This window comes from Dendronephthya gigantea, unplaced genomic scaffold (genome assembly GCF_004324835.1).
Source record: "Dendronephthya gigantea isolate DGI-Jeju-01 unplaced genomic scaffold, DenGig_1.0 000023F, whole genome shotgun sequence".
Lineage (NCBI taxonomy): Eukaryota > Metazoa > Cnidaria > Anthozoa > Malacalcyonacea > Nephtheidae > Dendronephthya > Dendronephthya gigantea.
Window position 1 is genome coordinate 270,234 of NW_021163033.1, and position 21,069 is coordinate 291,302.

The following is a 21,069-nucleotide window of genomic DNA, read 5'->3' on the forward strand; positions in this document are numbered from 1 at the left end:
TGGAAAAACTAAATTTTTACCTGAGTTTGTGTCGGCCTTTTCCATACTTCCCCAACGAAAGCAGCCGAAAAGATTAATGAAAACACCACAAAAACGCCTCAATTGAAAGGAAAAACTTCCTAACCTGAAAACTATGATAACAACGATGAAACCAAGCTGAAAGGTATCAAAAAATATGTAAAACAAAGGCGAAAAACGGCATATAACTCGGCGAATAGCTTTGTACTGCAAAAAATACAAATATTGTTTTTTGCATAATAAGCCTCGTTTCCATGTTGCACGAAGGCGCGGTCACTAAGTTTCGCAATTGGTCTATAGAAGCATGAAATACTACCACCGTAAACCACCTCACAAAAAAATATGAAAAATAAACCAAATCCGTTAGAGATATGTTTAATAACAACACTTTCTGCATTAAAAAAGCAAAAACAACATGGACTATCAAGTTAGTAGACCACGAGGCGATATCTGAAGACTTACAAACTGCTTCAGTATCGAGAAACTTTGCTTTCATAGATAAACAGTTTACTATAACTAGATGATATTTTTTCTCTATTAGATTTTAAAAAATCAAAAACGTTTCAACTCTTTTTAGGGCTAAATCACAGCAATCCACACTTCTTAAAAAGTTCTTGAATTCGCTTGTGAAATGCAGGCTAAATTGTTCTGAGCTTTAAGAGAAAACCTTACTTTTATAAAGGTTTGAAATTCCTATGTTACATATATATATAATTATCTATTTTCTGTTGAGAAAAACTGCTTAAAATCTATCCCAAATTAGGCTAATATAAATAATATTCACATGGTTTAAATCGTCAAATGTCATATTATCAATGTTTGAAAGCCACTGGTCAAGTGGTGCGTTGCCGTTATCAGTACTTTGCTTCTTATTCTTGCATTCTTAGAAATATCGGCAAACAACGTTCCCAACAATTTCAATCCTTGCTTGTGATGGTTCATTAAAATATATCGCGTCCAATCGAATTGGTGCACTAAAACACGCAGATTGATACATCTCCGATTTTAAAATCTGAACCTTTTAAGCTTGTGGTTATCCATTTGTTCCATGGGAAGCGAATAGCGAAAGAATTAAAAAACAGCCATCGAATCACAATAGATCTTTTCACTTTCAAACACGAACCTCAAGGCTCATGGCTATACTCATCCCGTATCTTCGCCGGTTGGCAACAGAGTTTACAAAGGAATATTAACAATGCGAGTTTCTTAAAAGCTTTGCTAGACTGTTGTTGTCTAATGGCTCGGAACACTTCGGAATCTCTTCGTAAATTAGGGCGAATATTCCGCCTGCTGTTAACACGAACTTTGACCTGACAATGGCCGGCTCTCTTCCTCGCTGCTGTAATGTTTTTTTATTTCAACTGAGCCGTCTTTTGACACGTTATTCGTAAGATCATGGTTGTTCTTTGCAGGGCTTTTCTGTCTCTTTCCATCGTTTTCATCCTTTCGAAGTAACATTCGTTCGCTTTCTCTGGCTTTTTCTGACCGGGACATCCTCGTCATCCTCTCTCCGTTATCGCAATCCTCGGCGGATTCCGGAGAGTTATTCGTATCCCGTCGTCGAAAGCGTCGGGAAAGCTTCGACCACGGTATTCCCTTCCTGCCGCAGAAGTACCCTGACACAAACACGATGAGGCCAATCACAATCAATAATAAAATCAACAGCCATATTGGTACGCCTGATGACGGAGATGTTTGAGCGACTGCAACAAAAAAAGAGTAACCAGTTGAGGTGAAAGGGTTTTCGCATATCGTGCGCTTGTTTGGAGAGTGGGTGAGGAAGAAGGGGGCCCTTAATAGATGCGACTTTTCCTCCAGAAATATTGGATATACTCTGCAAACATTTTCCCGTATGAGAGAACACTACATTTAAATTTCTGTATATATCAATTCAGTTTCAACAAAGTTATCTCAGCTGGGGTCGGTTGTATCACGCCCGTTTAGCTTAAACGGTGGATAAGCTAAAAATAGAAAGCAAGTCTATCGTTTTATTCAACAAGCAAACTAAATGTTTTTAACCATAATACAAAGATACTGTTTACAACTACATATTTCGTGCATAATATTCAAGTTGACTCATTCAAGAGATATTATAAGAGTGCTATTTAATTTTGACTTATCCACCGTTTAAGCTAAACGGGCTTGATACAACCGCCCCCTGGTAGTTCTGTACGTTGTCCTGGCAACGTTTGCGACATCTGGCGACGCAGAATTTAAGGTTTATTCAAGTGACACACGCACAACACGACAACCAACCAACCCACAGATTATTAGCAATAACAACGGCACAACAACAAAACTTGCTTCACTGAAGTATGAGTGATTTGCGAATGCAATGAATTTGTTTTTCATTTTTAAAAGACACACACGTCCTCCTCTCTTTCATGTGTTACCTGGTTGTTTTGTGACTAAGCCTTGTCTTGAGGATATAATCTGTGTACGGGTTGTCAAACGAGAAGTTGGCAAACGGGAAGTTGGCAAACGAGAAGTTGGCAAACGTGTGCTTGGCAAACGTGTTTTTGGCAAAGTCGTTGGCAAACGGGTTTGTTTACCTGTCGAAGAATTCCTGGACCCTGGGGTTCTTGGAGCAGACGGCGGGGCATTCGTACTTTGCTGATCTGCAAATCACAAAACAAAACGGAATATCATTTTGGCGTAAACAGGCTCGTCAGAAATGCGCACCATGCACTTCGTAAAAGACAAATAAGCTTTTTCGTGTTAAGACTTAATCGATTTGATAGAGAAAAATCGAAAACAACTATAGCAAGCTAGGTCAATACGGCTCAAACATCGCCGCGAAAATATTCTTCTATCTTACAAAATGAGAGGAGTTATTCTCAAAAGTATCTCATAATAGTTATGATCACGATTTTATGAACTAAATGTTTAATTTTCTACAGCTGTTAAAGCATTGACTTGTTTATTTCATTGAAGCATAGCATTTAAATCTATTTAGTGCTTTTATGATTATACAGATCAGTCAAAGTGTTAGTAAAAGTCTGTGCATAAACAGCCCCCGGTTTAGCCACTTTCAATTATTAGTATCGTTAAATTTAGGCTAAAACCCATGCAGTACATACGGTATTCAGACGATATACCCAGTACCACAGTATGTACAATTATTGGTATTACCACACAGTGCGAATTAGTTTTAGTTCAAGTGTAATTCATATATTACCTGACATACCAGGCGTCGTTGGTTTTTGAGTGGGTACAGGTTTGGATACGTTTAAATCACCAAGTTTTGTCTTTCCTTGGATCGCGTCTTCCAGTGGACGAGTTAAATCGCTTTCATCTGAAGTTGGAGTCTTCAAACCACTTACTTCCGTGATTGCAATAACACTCCCTTTCCTAGCAAAGTAAATGTTGATATTCTGGTTGATTGTGACCGCCAACCAGCGCCAACTGATCAGAAGAAGTCAAGTTTATGGTTGACATTTTCATACACAGACCAAGCAGTCCGCTACATGAATGCAAATCATATGAAACGTACCTAAAAATAATCTTCGCTTTTTGAAACAAATTGCTCCCCTTGTACAATTCTTTTAACTGAAATATAAAGGGAGGTATAATGTTAGAGAACAAGCCAACGAAAAACCTTTTAAATCTCACGTCTGATATGAGGTAAGTTACTGCACATACTCCATTCAAAACTCTTCCTCTTAAATCTTGATACGCTTGACTTCCGGTGTCCAGTAAATCATCGCTCCATGTAACATCTTTAATTGCAAACTCGAATGTTTTTGTAATAACTAAAAAGAATAGATATTGTTTTCGTAAGTATAACAGAGCGAAATGTCGTAATATAGAGACACAAACATCATTACATATCTATCAAATATCCATCTTACTTTTATAAATACCACTGGATTTGACGCCAAAAGCGTTGTAGGCGACAATCTGAGACTCGTCCTTTTCTATCTTGACCACGGAGCCTTCTGATTGATTGTTTTTCGTCTGTGTGACTAGCTTCGGATGAGGGTAGCCGCTTGCACTGCAGGCTAACTTAAAATCCTTTGTGACTTTGCACTGGATTTTAGGCGGCGAGCCTGGAAGAAATAAAATTTTGTACAGACGACACAAAACCTAAAGCTGGTATTCAATTTCACAGCCATGCTGCTGGGAACAGTCATCACTTGAAAACTTGGTTTAACCTGGAATTATAGTCTAAACCAGCCTTCAGCTAACAACACTGCAGATTAACCTACCAGGAATTTTCACAGAACAGCTTTGTGATGAGAGATGATTGCGTACGTGACACTCGTATGTTCCAGCAGTCTTTAGGGTATAGTTTGATATCTTGAGTTCGCTCGAGTTCCCAGGCAACCGTTTGCCGTCTTTGGTCCAAAATAATATGGTCGGTTCTGGAACGCCCGAAGCGGAACACTGCAGGATAATTTCTGCTTTTGGAATCAATTTGTTCGTCTGAACGACCTTACACGAAGCAGCAACTGTAAAATAGGAAAAAAAACGTGGGTATAACTCAGGATTCCCTCCGTAAACATGGTAATAGGGAGTTCAGGATTCGCATGCAAACGGCAAACGCCATGAGTTAGGGAAAATCTTTCACCTCCCCCCCCAGCTATGAAGACCTCCCTCTTATGCATGTGATACTATTGTTCTTGATGTTTTATTCAGGTAAAGGCGAGCTCACTTGAGGAGGGAGCGCAATTGGGAGAAAAGAATTTATCCTTAGAGCCCATGGATGTACGGTCTGTTCTGTTGAGGACAATGAAAATATTTAGTTCACTTTATAGCTGGGTTTACCTGAAGGACAGACTTTCTCATAGTCGCCATTTTTTATATCTTGAATAATCGTACTAAAAAACGAGACAAAGATTTCATTACGCGTACAGCACAATTGAACTTGTTCGGGACAATAGCTAAAGGAAAAAACATATGGGCGCCGAAAGAATGACAGGAATGAATATTGTTTAACACATCGTGTGTTAAGCTTCTCCTCGTTACCTTTTCTTTTTGCTTGAGTTGAGTTGAACACATTTTCCATTGTCCCATCCACAATAAGGATTCGCAGCTTCAACGCAATCCCTGTAAAAAAAATTCAGAAAACATTAATTTCATCATTTCCTGTAGGATGCTTTCACTGAACTGGATATATTGAATTCGTAGAAAAGGTATAAAGGCAATCTAATCTGGTATGAGTATACAAGCTGTTCTGAAAAGATCTCTGGATCAAACGATTAGAACTGATCAATTACTAATATGTTTAACTATAAAATAGCAACGTCTGTGGCTTGCTTACCTACAAGAGGTATGGGCACCACAAGATGCCACTGGAACAAACAACAGTGCTTCATCTGCGGCGACGATTACTGTTTTCTAAAAAAGGTAATTTTGACATTCGTTCGTTACGCTGGTTAATCCTCGCGTGGCTTCTCAACAGCAAAACATTTCACCAGCTCCCGTAGGAATCCGTTATGCATATATAATACGGACCGTAATCTCTACCATGTCAGTGCAGAGAAACGTTTAGAAAACAGTATGTTGTATATACTGATTTAAATATCAGGGGCCGGTTGTATCAAGCCGACACCGCAGAAATTGGTGTTTAAGACGTTTCAACCCGAAAATCTAATCGCTGGTTCACAATTGTGCATTTCTGTATCGCCCTATCAAAGAGAAACCTTTTGAATATCTTAAAAAAGTTCAATTTTTCTTCTGAATACGCATTCTGCAATCTTTTGACAGCTCATCATACACATCTGACCGCATCATACACAAGGTTATTAATTCAGACGATTCGTTTTTACCGTGAGCAAGCTTCAAATCTTTTGTGCAAGACATATTTTCTTGAATATTTATAAATCTTTTTCCTCACCAAGTTTGAAGTCTAAGTATCGAGAATTGCGGCTAAGCCTATACCAATTTCCGCGGTGTCTATCAAGCCCGTTTAACTTAAACGGCGGATAAGTCAAAATTAGATAACACTCTTATATACAACTCTCTTGAATGAATCAACTTGAATATTATGCAGTGAATATGTAGTTGTAAACAGTAGCTTTGTATTAAGGTTGAAAACATTTAGTTCGCTTGTTTAATAAAATGGCAGACGTACTTTCAATAATGAACTTAACCACCGTTTAAGCTAAACGGCTTAATACATACAACCGGCTTCAGACGTACATTCCCTAGTAATGGTTGAGTTCAATCTTGATAATAAATTTCTTTTAAAAACTCATACCTGGCCAGGATAATTCATGAAACCAGTCGAGCGCGAAGGAGGCTTCGGTTTTGATGAAGAATCAGACATTGGCGGGGCGAAAAATCTACGCCGTAGCAAAGATTTCGTCGTCGTTAGATTGGTTGGCGATGTATTATTGGGCTGAACGGGAATTCGGGTTGAGTTTCCCGACGAAGGTGTTGCTGAAGATACGGGGTCCGTTAGAATGGGAGTGGGTGATGTGTTTTGGGGTGTGGTTGCTTCGATGGTTGTGGGTCTGGGTGTTGATGATGCTTTCGGTGAGACAGATGGTTTAACACCGGAGAACTGTTAAATAATATGGATGAAATGAGAAACTCTACTATGGAGAAAGCGGAACACAAGAACAACGCTATATGCTGATGTCAGTCTTTAAAAAACACAGTATACTATTAGCTACAACAAGACAACGTGAAAATTGATATTTGCAATTAAATGCAACAGCATTAAAATAAAAAGAACAACAAGGTTTGTTATATAGGTTCTGTGTATTTTAAATGTGATTGGTTCATTCGTAGTCACATGACTTTAAATAAATGCAATGTTTCCCGCCAGGGAAACAAGTGAAAAATTGTTGCCCGCTTCTTGTCATAAACAAAGTAAAGTGGGTTTCTTTTTTAAATGTTTTTGTTCCTATATAACAAAACACTTAATGTCCGCTACACCTCGGGAAATAGTGAGTTTTGTTTTCCCTCGAGTCTCAATGTTTACCTCGACTTCGTCTCGGGAAACATTCAGACTCTTGGGAAAACAAAACTCACTATTTCCCTCGGGAGCATACATTAAGTGTATAGTATTCTTTAAAGTAAGGCATCGTGTCTATGAAGTGAACGACTTCATGATGACAGCCTTACCTTGTGAAAGACCATTATAAACAACGATAATTTGACAGTAAAACAAAGGCTACGTTCTCTTACCTTCATATTCACAACATCTGCGACGTGCAATGGTTGCTAAAAAACACGTTTATTTTCAGTTAACCAAAGATTAGATTATACTTGATGTGGGTGCGGGTAAAGATGTGAAGTAGACGAGCTCCATTCTTTCAAAGTAAATGTTATATTTACCTCGCTAATTTTTCTAACTGATAAATACGTTTTCACATCTTTATCGTTGAAAAAGTTTTTCGGAACAAAAATCTCGTGCATCAAATTGGAATCTAGTTTGAATTAGGAAAAAAAAGGTTTAATTAATACGATGGTGGGTTTATCTTAACCATCGGGATAACCAGAGCGCAGAACTTACAAAAAAGTCGCACGATTTCATAGGACGTGTTGGCTATAGTGTCTGAATCAACCAACATTTTCATTATCCTACAGAGGTAAGGAAATAGAAATTTATTAAGAATAGTAGCATTAAAACAATTCACAGAAGCCGGTTCTACGAAAGACGTTTAGCTTAAACAGTGGTTAAGTTCAAAACAGAAATGATGTCTATCGTTTTATTCAACCAGAAAACTAACTCGTTGTTGAAAATTAGCTCGTTGTTCAAGGCATTCTCTTGATCTCTTCTACATAATATTAGCCCATTCCTCGCCTGAATTTATTGAATTCTACTGCTAACAACCCTTAAGCTAGTGGTAGTAGCTAGTGGTCAGTTAGAGCGCGATTTCACGGCGAAAAAAATAACGATGACAATGGTTGAAACTGTGTTGTTTCCACGATTCGTAATATAACTTACTTTGTATTGTGGTTGCGTGTTGCTACTGGGCGGCCACCATCAGGTTCAACCACAGCAACATGCAGTTGACGACTTTGTATGTTAGTTTGAAAATAACTACGCCTGACAGCTTTCGTATCCAGAGATGAATTACACTAAAGAAAATTAACCAGCAGTCAGTCAGTCAGTCAGTCAGTCACCAGAGCTCGTAAGATGCACTATACAGGACTGCATCTCATTCTAGCGCAACACCCATGCGGCCACGTCGTACTAACTGTAATTCTTACCGTTTTCTGCCTGGGGTCGCCAGAATCAGCCACAAAAACAGCTTTCTGGCTACTTCGAGTATCGTAATACCTCCCACTTTCAAATGCTTTCTCGATATTTGACAGTGAATATCGACAAACTGCGAACATTTTATCTGCCGGTCTGAAAACGAGAAACATGGCGATGCATGGTCAAACGTGATGTCTGCATGACAGTGATGAAAAGGTTTTGTTTTATTCTACGAGAATACGCACCTCGCGGCTCTAAATAGACCATAAATATAGACCTCGCCATCTTCTCCGGTAACAACTGATGTAAACTCTGTTAAAAAGAAAACAAAGTTTCTATACCGTATCTCAGAATGTTTTTATCTTCTGCTCAACCCAACACTTAACTTAAAAACGTGAACACAAACTGCCCCCGGCTTCGATCTTGAAGCCTGAAGGTAATATTCCGGAAGGAACGACAAACGCAATTCAATGGACATGCCTGAATCAGTGAATAACAAGACGCCTTACCTAGATTATTGTAATGGAATTTTTCCTGGCTTGTTGTCGTGAAACACAACAACCGTACTTTGGAGAAAGTTTGAAAAAAATTTCTGCTGGGCGTATGGCTTTCACCTCCTCGGTCATACTAAAACGATTAAGAATACATGCACATACTTATTAACGTGCGAATCAATAAAAAATAAACCTTAAATGTTGAACTCAAATTAGTCCCAAATATACATGAACATATTTTGTATATTTGTACATAATGTACCTTGCATAGTCGTCCAATGCGCGAGTAAGTTATCTAAGCAAACGAAAGAAGAATTATAATATCAGATACTGGAAAATACTAGTTTTACTTTGGTCTTTGGGGTGCGAGTTTTTGCTCTGAGATTGGTTGCATAAAACTCAAGTGGTCAAATATCTTAGTTAACCGCAAAATTTACAATCATAATGGGCAAACTCTATCCCCATAACTATAGTTTAAAATTAACTACCTTTAGCAGCAGACTTACCCTGGTTTTCTCTTCAACAGCTTCCTCTGACAAATCAGTGAACAAATAATAGATATAATTTCCAAATTCATAAAGAGAAATGAAGACAGGATCTAAAGTAGCAAAATATGGTTCAGTTGTTATTTGATGCGCTGCTAAAGAAACAACTGATGCATTAAGGTGCAAAGGGGACCTTATTTTACTGCGGGCATAACATACCAATATCAATTATTGTTAACTCCAGGTCAGGACGGCCGTTTTCTTCATCTAGGTTCACTCTCTTTAACTTCCCATTCTGTCGACTATGATATTTAGTTTCAGAACTTATAAATATGCTTGAACCTACATTCAAAATAAAGCAGATATTAATAATTTATAATGGATACTAGATTAAAGATTTTCTAATTCTAAGCCTTGCCCTGTATATCTAAGCCAGACCCAGACCGCTGTATATCTACTCTTTGATTTCACATTCCCAGCATTTAAACTTTAATCAACACACATTATGGATAACTAATGGAGGCTAATACTGTATGGAGGCTGCGCAAAATATTGAGCGTTTATAAGCAATAGAAGTGCTGTAGTGACTGATTTGGCTCTTTGTGACAAAATATACTGTACATGTCTATACTCAACACACAAGTCATGAGTCATGCAAGTCAAGGGGAACAATTTTCCTTACCAGACACAACATATCTGACATCTTCTGCTGCTGTGTAAAACGTCTTCTCCTGTGGTGTTCCAATAATGTTCGTTCCCTAAATTTTGCAAAATCAAATAATATTTAGCTAAAAAGGCATCCAGATATAATCCTGTACAATGCACTCAATTCATTGAAAACAGCTAAAACAGGTATCCATACTACCTTTATCCATGCTAATAGCCTTCACTGCTATCTTGAGTATAGTTAAATTTAGGAATGGCTAGCAAAGCAAAATTGCTGTGACTTACATTTACTTCCCAACAATAATACTTTATTTCAGCATTTGTACCACAGGCTAGCACCAAACCAGCTTCCCCAAGTGGGATAATCATGGTAATGATATTGGCACAACTGTCTGAATTCTGAAAATAAAATAAATTCAAATTAATTTATCAATTTGTAAGAACACTGTGTGTATTTATTATATGCTGAGCTGCCGGTCTGTCCCCAGGACATTCATCAGCGTAATCTTTTAAGAAATATCAAGAATATTAGTGTGTATATACTTTAAATAGGACACAAGATTAAGGTGTACAAGAATTACCAAAAATATATTCATTTTTCATTATTCAATATTTCTCTTACCTGTCTTAGACACAACTTATAATCATTCTCCTTGCTTTTTATAGTAGTTTGACGAATAAGATCCCCGTTTAGGTTTATCAGAAGTAGGGCATCGCTTAAAAGAGTTATGAATATATATTTAGTTTTCACCCTAAAAGGTGCATATCCCCACGGACATGAAGAAATATTTAGAAAAAATATGCCTACATGTATCTACAAATCTATCAGCTGAATTACATACCTTGCACCAACCAAAAACGTTGGTGTATTTTCTATTTTCAATATAGTAGCAAAATTAGAAAAGTTAGATTTGATATTTACACTTGAAAACTTTGTACAATCTAAAAGAAACAAGGTGAATACTTCATTATTACATCATTACATACAAATCCCTCATAATTGCATATTTTATCATACCTGGACAAAGGGTAACTTTTGACATGTTGTCATGAAATGGCACTTGACAGAGCACAACTGTTATGACAGTTAGGACACAAATGCAAAAAAACTTCATCTTCTTGACAATCCTAATTCAAAATTAATTTGATGCAAATATTAGAGACTGCTACACTGGAATACACATGTCTCTTACATGAAACTTGTTCCCCATATATATGCCTAAAATGTACCAGAAAACATTCTGAAATTACAACCTATTAGGCTGTTCTTGCCAGAAGAGTTCTTATGTTACAAAATTATGTAACATTGGACAATCATATCACATAATGCAACATGCTGTTAACATGTGCAACTATACAATTATATTGTTCTAACACTTAATATGTTAGAATTGTACCACAAATGTATTGGGCATCCTTATTTCTTCTCTATTCTAAAGCATGTGACTTGAAGTGTGACATTTAGAATACTTCAACAAGTTTGTGCTTTCCAATCATTTTTGTAGTACTATGCCTTACACGAAAACGCCAAGGGAATGAACTCATAACGGTATGGGGCATCAATTCTTCTAAACACCATTATGGAACATTTATTTAAACGTAATGAAATATGTCAAAAAGTACATAAAACCCTTGGAAGCACTTAACAAAGCACTTTCTCTTCAAGAAATGACAAGTTTCATAATTGAAATAGAAAGATACCTCGTGAATTAAAGCAGGACGCTTTTTTATCGAGAAGATGTGTCGTGCAAAGTTGATATTCAACCACACTAAATCTCCATAAATAATTGATGGCATTTCAGACAAAATTGTGAGTCACACACACGCCCAAAATTAAACACAAGCTTCCTCACGTTTTGTTGTGAAAAAACACTTTCGATTGACACAATAGTATTAGCATTACGCACTCGAATTTGACCTACGAAACAGCGCGAAAAAACCTACTCTTTCGAACAAGTACGTACGCTACGTACGCTATAAACAGAAATAACAAACAAGAAATCGTCAACTTGTTGACTGAAGCGTGAATGGCGAAATTTGCACGAGAATTCAGTGAAGAACCTTCTCCATTCTTCGTTCATGCATTTCCAACTTATTCTAGATTAAATACTTGTGAGCACTTCACTTCTACGGATAAAAATATCCATGCAATATCGTTTGTTACTAACTTCAAATTTTGCCTAAAATGAAACACGTGAATAAACTTTTTAGAGCAATTCTAAAGGCAAACTTTTCCTGTAATTTGCAACTTTCGACCCCGAATTTCGAGCCAAATTTGATACATTCTCGTATAAGAATTTCACATACAAAACATCAACTAATAAAATATTGTCTCATCTACGATATTGTCGAAGAAAAAACGTTACGATCCTTACTTAAGTATCGCCAATACAAGTCTGTATAACGAAAGTACACACACCAACGATTGTTACTTGTAAACCACAGCAGAAATCTCAAAATACTCGCGTGAATGTCCCATATATTTACAAAAAACTACCTTCTTAGTAACTGCTACCTTGTCTGGGAGAAGGCCTCGTCTCCTTTTCAAATTAATACTAAGCAAGACCGATAATAAAATAACCCGCAAGTCAATCCAGAATCTTGTAAACAATCATTATATTGAGCGACGGTTGCGTTTCAGTATTAATAATAGACAACGAACTCATGACACATTCAAGTATAAACACACGTTTTAAAACAAAAGAGAAAATGAAATATACCTTAGATGCTTTCGAGGTTCTTGAACAAAGCTTGAAACAGTCTACAAGACAAATGAAACCATGGTTTCTCGCATGAATCGAGTTACGTTACAGCCAAGCTAAACATGGCACAGCAAATTTGAATTCAAAGGGTTGCCCTCTAAGTACACGACGCGCCCTCCGGAAGCGGATTTAATCCGGCAAAGCTGGAAATTTAGAAGACGCCTTAAAATAAGAAGAAAATAGATGGCTTTACTAACCACAAGCGAAGAGGCCCAATAATAGTTTTTGGTTGACATATATATTTTATTTAAAACGCGGCTATTTATTTATCGATAAGATCAGCCATCGTTCAGGGGGGGAAAGAACCGGATATTGTGGTGCAAACAAAAATAGCATGTCATTATTATAGTGAGTGTAGGCGTTCGTTGGTAGCAAAGTTAGCACGCTAACACAATACGGGTGAAATATTGACATCTTACGTGCACGTTCTTGTCAAACAAACCCCAATTCCGATTAAAGCGAAATTCTTCACGTCATAATGAAAGCGAATTTTGAAAGCGAAAAAGTTAAAGTGGACTTTGAAGAGAAAACGTAATACTCTTAGCAGCCTAATTAAATACACCCAGGAAACGATGACGTTCCGGGTCACTGTCACCAGACCATCTTCCCGTTCACTCTTTGATTCAACAATCAAGACCGCGAATCCCGTGGGATTAGCCAAGTCAATAACCAAAGAATTGTGATTTTTAATTCACGATTTTGGCAAACACTGATCAATACTTAAAAGTGGTTTATTTGCGCATGATAAGCCAAACACCCAAGCCGATTTTAATGACCCTTTCATTGGGAATTAATCATTTGCCCTCTGTCAGATGCAATCAAGTAAAAAACGTCTATCATTGCATGCAATAGAAGCGCCCATCTTTAAGATATAGTTTATCTAAAAATCAATTCCCTTTTTCATTTCGAACATCTGCAAAGCACAACCAACAGGTAACGCCCGCGTGACATCTTTCGTCAGAGTTCAGTTGCACCTTGCACGCTCATGCTAACAAGATTAATATGACGTTACCAATAGGTCATAGCAGGTGGATATTGAATTAAACGTGATACTGGGCTACTGAATGGGAACTTTCGTTACAAACATTTGTTTCGACATTTGTCATTACAGCAGAATCAGTCAAGACATATTCCTAAGCTTTTGAAACTTCATTTCGTGCCACATATGTTTCAGAAGGAAACGCAGGATTATTCATAGTCTTTAGTAGATCATCCAATAGCCACACAAACAGAAACTATGTTTTTTTATGTAATTTTTAGATTATAGTAGCATGACAGTTCGGTGCGTGGGTTTTTCTTTGACAGTTGACTCGCTCTATGAGACGAATCCTTTAGAGTGTCACAACATATGGTCACACAAACAGAATAGGTTTTTTATGTAATCTTATAGACAGAAGACTGACAGTGTTGGACGTGGATCTTTGCCACGCAACATCCAAACTGATCTTTTAATATATTTTACAAACTCGCTAACGACGAAGTACATACATGCATGATAAACATGATTGACTTTCCTGGCCTGGCTTGGCCTGGCCAAGGATGTCGAAAATGAAGCCATAAGTCACGAAGTTTGACATAAGGAAATTGCTCGACTGAATCTATCGATAAAAAGTAAACTAAAATGCCGCTAAAGGCGGTATACCTCACAAAATCCATAGACTAACAGCTGTGATGTAGCGTAAAGATCCCACGCCAGACCTTCCTCAGATCAGCATGCATTCCCAAGTCCCAACGGCTAAAATATTCTCACGAGTCACGGAGTAAAATGAACAGCAACGTATGGGTGACGGAAAAGCTTGAAAAATATATGTTACGTTGTCAAGTGCATGTTACGAAGCAACGGAAACCCACGAACATGTGTTCATACGATCATCAATATTTCCATTCTAACATGCAACTAACTCTTCATAAAAAAGTCCAAAGGAAATCGTGACTCAAAGCTCAGCCACCTACTCTTTAACTCTCACAACCTTCCTTCTCGAAAACCCCGCACGGTGCACGCCTACATCTACCGATCATTCCAACTGAATACCGGAACATCATAGCTTGTACAGTAATGGCCGTTCAATTTCATGAAATCGAGGAAGCGGTTTTCAGATTCTCTGTTTCTGATTCAAGCACTTCCAAACGATGCAGTATGCTTCTGCTCAAAATGACGAAAAAATACAACCAACGCCACGAAGGCTTCATCTATGCCACCTGTCCTGACTTTTTTTAACGCGCCTGTTGGAAATATGATTATATTAAATACTGTATTTAGAATAGCATGGAGGCTATTTTTACGCAAGTATTTAGTAATAAAGGTCGCCAGAACGACGAAACAACCTCCTTCAGATTATATCCAATACCCAATCAACACGCGAACGATGGGCGCACGAAAAGATCAAACTCAAAATCGTTATCGAATCATATCTTCAATTCACTCCCCCAAACCGTTGACTAACATCAAATTAAACTATTCCCTTACATTAACATCAGGTACTAATGGCCCCAATACACGTCAAGCAGTTCAACACCGACATCATAACATCACAATTCAGCACAAGATTGCAAAACAACCCACAAGAATCTTGTTTCTGACACGTGTTTTTGTACCTATTCAGTTCCGCGAATATCTTGTCACGCTCCAAATTTGAAATGCAAATTTTCTATTTGCACAGATCACAGAATTTACCGAGATGTAAAACACAGCTGGCGCTGTTGTTAGTGGTCAACGCGAATTTGATCTTGTAGATGTAGTATATTATTATACGACTGACAGCTTAGAATCCGCTGTATTTACCCAGATTAAGTTACAACGGCAAACAATGAAAATAAGAGATCGGTATTACGGTATTACCTCAATTCGTTAAAACGAGGACGTGTCAGCTGCTCTTGAAATACGCCAAGAGACGCTTGGATCCAACCGACTGTCCGTCTTAACACGAAATGCAAGGAATCTTTTGCTTTTCAGCAAAATATGCTGTCCCAAAGTTGATCACAACACGCTACCGCGATTTACTATCGGGCTTTTAATTTCGAGAGCTCCAAAGCGTCCTTTGCGGCAAGTTTTTGAGATGACGGAATCACGCTTGAAACACAGATAGACAATGTGTGTTTTTCACCTTGCACGCTTCGTCTGATCCGCAAAACACTGGACAAAATATACACGCAAAATTCAAGTGACTCTCCAATGCACACAACTGTGACCTCTTGAAGTGGCCGTTGGTTAGGACTAACAAAGACTCCCGTAGCGTTTTGGAAAATAAAACCATTTATGATATCAAATAACACTATTGTCTATAATGATAGTAAAATGATAGCCGTATGGTAATTTTGTAAAACTAACATTGAATGAGTGAGGTATTACAGGGGATGTAACGAAGTACGAACTTACTTTGTTCATTTACTTCATTACCTAAAAGATGAGATGGACCGGAATCTCGCATTAAACTATTAGAAAAGAATAACTTGGAATACTGAAGTATTGATAAATAATGAACGCACATCTGAGAATTGTCAGAAAGCTTTGTCATATTTTAATAAAAATCCTCATTAGGTCGATAATAGGAATCTATATCTACACTATAATGCATGGCCACGGGGCTCGAGGCAGGCAAGACTTGAAACAGGAAATCAGATTACCTTTCGACTAAATGAAAAGGCATTTTTTATCATTTATTACTTTTTGACAAACTGTGGCTAACTCAAATTTTTTTGCTAAATTCATATCCCTGCATTATTTTTATTAAATTCATGTCCATTATCAAAGATTTTCAATTCAAGACAATGCACTTAGCATCCATCGACAATCAACTAGTGACTGATTGAGGATTTCCAACAGCTTTCTTCACAGTCTATTTACAAAATCAAACGACATCCGCTGTGAGACGTTATAATCTGTGGGGCAACAGACAATAGTGCAAATGGAATGGAAAGCCGGGAGATCAAGCTAATGGACTAAACGCAAAGAATAGCTTCTTATTACACCAATAATTATAATCCCACCTTTGAGGCGTCTTAGAGATTCCTTCCCACCTTATTACGAGCTTCAAGGATTCCGGTGCTACCATACGTGGTAGTGGTATAGTGAATCAGACCACGCTTGCTCCTTATACTATGTCCACAAACACTTCTCACGTCTCGAACTTATCTTACACTAATAAAACACAGCATGTTGTGTTGAAAGGTCTGTGTTATTGTACCATGATATCCCAAACTCTCCTACTATCATATGATGATGCTCATTACTCAGTTTTGGTCTGGCTCGGAGCTGCTTTCGTGTTTTTGGCACGTGCATTGATAAATTTAAAAAAATAATTGAAAGGCTTCAAGCGATAACATTTAAATTATTATAGAGAGCTTGAAGTATATTGTAATCAATAAAATTAGTTGCATATGTGTGATGTATTATCTTTGCAGGTATAAATACGTATGTTATATTATTGTATTTAGTACCTAGAATAATTTTTATGTAAAGTAACTTCTGTCTCTACGCGTAGCATTCAACGGACTTGACTTATCATGGAAACGAACATGACAACTGATTTCGAGTGCCAACTCTGTTGTTGTTGACAACCGCGAGGCTGTGTGTGTAATCAGTTGAGAATGGTAAACCGATTAACCGAAACAATCGGCCTGACCCATGCACTGGTGTGACCTGTCTTGTGTCTACATACTTGCATGCTGTGAACTTCTTCAAAGCAAGGGTTCTGCAACGAAGCAGTCCTTAGAAAATTTCACTCGATGATGTATGGTGTGCTTAACCGAATAACCGCAGGCGTTCCAAATATCTTTGCTATACACAGTCGACAAATTGACTTTTCGGAATTATTGGGGGTGTAGTTGCTTTCAAGTACTCCCCTCTCCCAGTATAATCGCGAGTATATTCGAAACTAATGGTTAAAACTATTAATGGAGAAATGATTTTAAGTGAAGCTCACCTGATAGGAATGATTGGATAATAAGTTCATGTGCCGTAAAAAAAGGATCTGGAGCATGTTCATCTGTGTTTATAGAATCACGGAACTATACAAAGGCTGGATGGTCGCCCTATTTTTAAATTTTAACCGTCTAATAACAACATTTTCTTACCCATTTTTTTAACACAGCAAACCGTTTTTCATGTATTTTTTTTTTCATTTCAGTATTCAGATGGGTTGTTGTTGATTGCACACATGCAAAAAGAAATATATACATGCATGTATCACACATCAGCCACCGTGAAATCTCCATTCCTTGTAAAGTGAAAAAAGACGAATTTGCAATACGTTGGAGAACAGTTAATGGTGACAAAGAACAGTGTCCGGGAAATTGAATCCAATAGTAACCGTGCATGTGTACAGTCAGTTTCCGTTCAGTTTGTTTGCTAATGGCGTTATATACGTCAGAAAAAAAAGTTGCGAAACATTCTAAACTTTGTATCGAGTATATCTTGCGTGAAACGAGACCTTAATACCAACTATGTGAACACGACAAGTTTAGCCTGCATGCAAATGCTGGCTAACTATGCAATTTATTTATGTAAACGCGGTTCCGAACACACGGACACTGTTTTACGTGTTTACTTCTGTATTCAAATCGGTCATTGTTGCATGACTACACCGGCAACAAGCACATAGAAATACTCCAGATCTGGCAGATCAATCACATCAGCCATTGTGACATGTTCCGACACGACACTTACGATTAAGTGGAAACGACGAGAGGTCAGCACGTCTCACAGACGTTCAATTGAAACTATTCAGAATACATAATTATATATCACACGATTCTCACCTGGCTGAAAACCAGGAATATTACTGTAGAAACTGTCTCTCCTATTGTGTACACGTATTTCCCTTAGATGACAGACGACCAGGAACCATTTATCAAGGATGTAATTTCCGTAGTTCATGTCTCCCATAGACATGGGACGCGCAGAACAGGAATTTTTTTTAATACTTTTTAAAAAACGTTACGATTCTTCCAGGACGACTGGAACAGGATGCCTTTCGGCGTTGCAAGAAGCACATCACGTTTCTCACCCTTTGCGCCAGCTGTGGCCCGCGTTCGTTAATATAAATCTACCTCCCCCCCGGATGCAACTAAACGAGAACGCTCAGCCAAAAGATAAAGGATGACGTCGTCAAATAGGACTCTAATATAAATATTAGCCTAGCAATAAGCGACTGATATTTTGTGTGGAATACAAATTCCAGTGGAATTTGTGTATTTCTGTAAACTGCGTTTATGTGAAAGTACATTTAAAACCATAAATAACAGGCACATTTCTAATCTTATCGCGAAGTATTCTCGGTCCAATGGTGATATAATAACCATTGCATTAAGGTTATTTTGTTCAAGAAATTTCTACTAACATGCTCATATGCAAGCCTTTAAAATTTCAAATGGTTTCATTTCTGATAATAGCCCTTTCCCGGCTTAGAAGAAATTGTCGTATTGTTGGAATTCTGATCGTTTATTTAAAAAGCATTGTTGAACTGCAGGTCAGAGCACTTATGGATCATCTGCGCCATGCAGTGTTACTACGGGGAGAAAGCAAACGCGTGGTAACGACTAACGAGGTTTCCAGAAGGTATATATTTATTAAAACAGCGATTGATTGTTGATGATCGAGAATACGTGACCAGCGTAAGTCAGAATAAAGCTAGGGAAAAGTTTCTTTTTCAGGCCAGACGAAAGAAAGAATTCAGTTGCCTTTTTATATTCTTTAAACTAGATAGAATAAGGCAGGTGTTTCCATGTATTTATAATGTCAGTACATGAACACTTACACCTTTATGAAACTATTCTTTTTCAACAGGGGTGCTCACCTTGCCAAATTACGATTTTTTTTACCTTTAATGGACAGCATTTTTAAATCTACCCAACATGTTTTTCCTTAGGGCACCCAAATCAAAGAAAACAGCATTATTAAAAAAACTACAAACTTAAGCAAAGCCTTTAAAAGAATAATTCACAACTCATAAGTAGTTGATAACAAATATTCGCCTTTAGCTTTTTTAAAATTTGGCTTAATTGTTTATTTTTATTAAACAATACAGTCAACTGCAGAGTGATATTATTTGAAAATATTGAGCCAAGAGGAAACCGGAGTACCCGTTAAACCCTCTCATGCACAAAAAAATTAAACATGATTCCCGTAGGGCACATTGGCACTGCTGAAACAATTACATTACATTCATGTAATATCGTTTTCAGAATTAACTTGGGCTGCTTGACAGATTTCGTCCAGAAAAACTAGTATGGCAGCAACAGAGATCGTTAATAAAAGAAAATAACTGATTTGCCGTATACCAGTACAAATATCATCAGTTTAGATAATCACAATTACCGTCCAGTTTTCCTGCGGTCATAGTTGACAACATAAATAAAGACAAAATTGGATCTGACAAAACCGACTAAAAAGAATATTCGTTTAATAAAGTTAAAATGTAATCTCAGTGCATGTGCGCTGGTTCTAGAAGGAAGCACCTTCACAGTAGCTGCAGGAAGTAAGGTAAGGATTTAACAAGCTCGCATCATTTTGTTGCTAAGGAATCTCCAGCATCACTTTATAGCCATTGGGATTGTCTCTTCGTTCTCATTGATATACAACCATCTCGTCTTAATCTTGAGAATTAGCCAAATGATACGGATGAGGTGGTGATTAAGAGAACATCTTGAAGTCTTGAAGAACACTTATTCGGAGTTATTCCACGTCTAAAGTCACGTATCTTGAGAATGTGGTCGTTCTTTTATAAGCACCAGGATAAGGAAGGTTTGTATTGCATTTCCATTTGGCTGTATCACGTCTTTCAAAATCAGTAAAGTGCTCATCAACTACTCGTCAAGTGAAATTATAGTCTAAAGACGAAGCTTTGCATGCTTTAGTTGGAAAACATGCAGTTCATTGCGACAAAAAACAGTGTTCCGGGAATTGAACCCAGTAACCGTGTGTACAATCAGCTTCCATTAGACCATGTTTTCTATTCTGAGGGCGTTTACGTCAGATATTGAAAAGTCTACTGGGTTGCGAAAACATTCTCAGTTTTTTATCCTGTATAATGGGATATAAATAGTCAACAGAAATGTTTAGCTTTCATGCAATTTTACTTGTGAAAAGTTTATATTTCGTATGGAACACCAACCGTAAACGCGGTCCCGAACACACGGACACTGTTTTTTTACGAGGGAAACCAGAGTGCCTGGAGAAAAACCCTCACCGAAAGCCGGAATGAAACACAAAGTACACAAGTTTGAGATTTTATTAAAACAAAGTCATGTATTACAACAAAGTGTGTGTGTTAAAGATATTGAAATCAAGAGAGAGGAAACGGACAATTTTGGTCCTATTTTTATTAATACTTCACTAAGCATGTATTACAAAGCGTGTGTGTTTTTTTTTACATATAGTACATCATTAATATACGAAGACATTAAACTATTACTATCTAAAACCGGTATACAAAGTAGGTGCGTTTAAGATCGTGACATTTAAATTTATAGAGCATGCAGTGCAGGTTAAA

General features: G+C 37.5%; 1 protein-coding gene across 1 annotated transcript; it reads right to left on the reverse strand.

The window, feature by feature from the left end:
- Window positions 1–383: 383 nt before the first annotated feature.
- On the reverse strand, window positions 384–12,796 carry LOC114522479. Its single transcript, XM_028543166.1, has 28 exons — window positions 12,778–12,796; window positions 12,539–12,579; window positions 10,837–10,946; window positions 10,661–10,760; window positions 10,441–10,534; window positions 10,104–10,217; window positions 9,835–9,910; window positions 9,372–9,494; window positions 9,174–9,265; window positions 8,930–8,962; window positions 8,683–8,800; window positions 8,419–8,485; window positions 8,185–8,326; window positions 7,919–8,052; window positions 7,484–7,551; window positions 7,306–7,397; window positions 7,156–7,191; window positions 6,221–6,526; window positions 5,282–5,358; window positions 4,987–5,067; window positions 4,786–4,838; window positions 4,227–4,469; window positions 3,870–4,067; window positions 3,661–3,770; window positions 3,512–3,567; window positions 3,197–3,369; window positions 2,412–2,636; window positions 384–1,721 (listed from the first exon to the last, which is right to left on the reverse strand). The coding sequence occupies exons 3-28, from the start codon at window positions 10,931–10,933 to the stop codon at window positions 1,312–1,314; spliced, it is 3,318 nt and encodes a 1,105-aa protein (XP_028398967.1). The 5' UTR covers window positions 10,934–10,946; window positions 12,539–12,579; window positions 12,778–12,796; the 3' UTR covers window positions 384–1,311.
- Window positions 12,797–21,069: the final 8,273 nt, after the last annotated feature.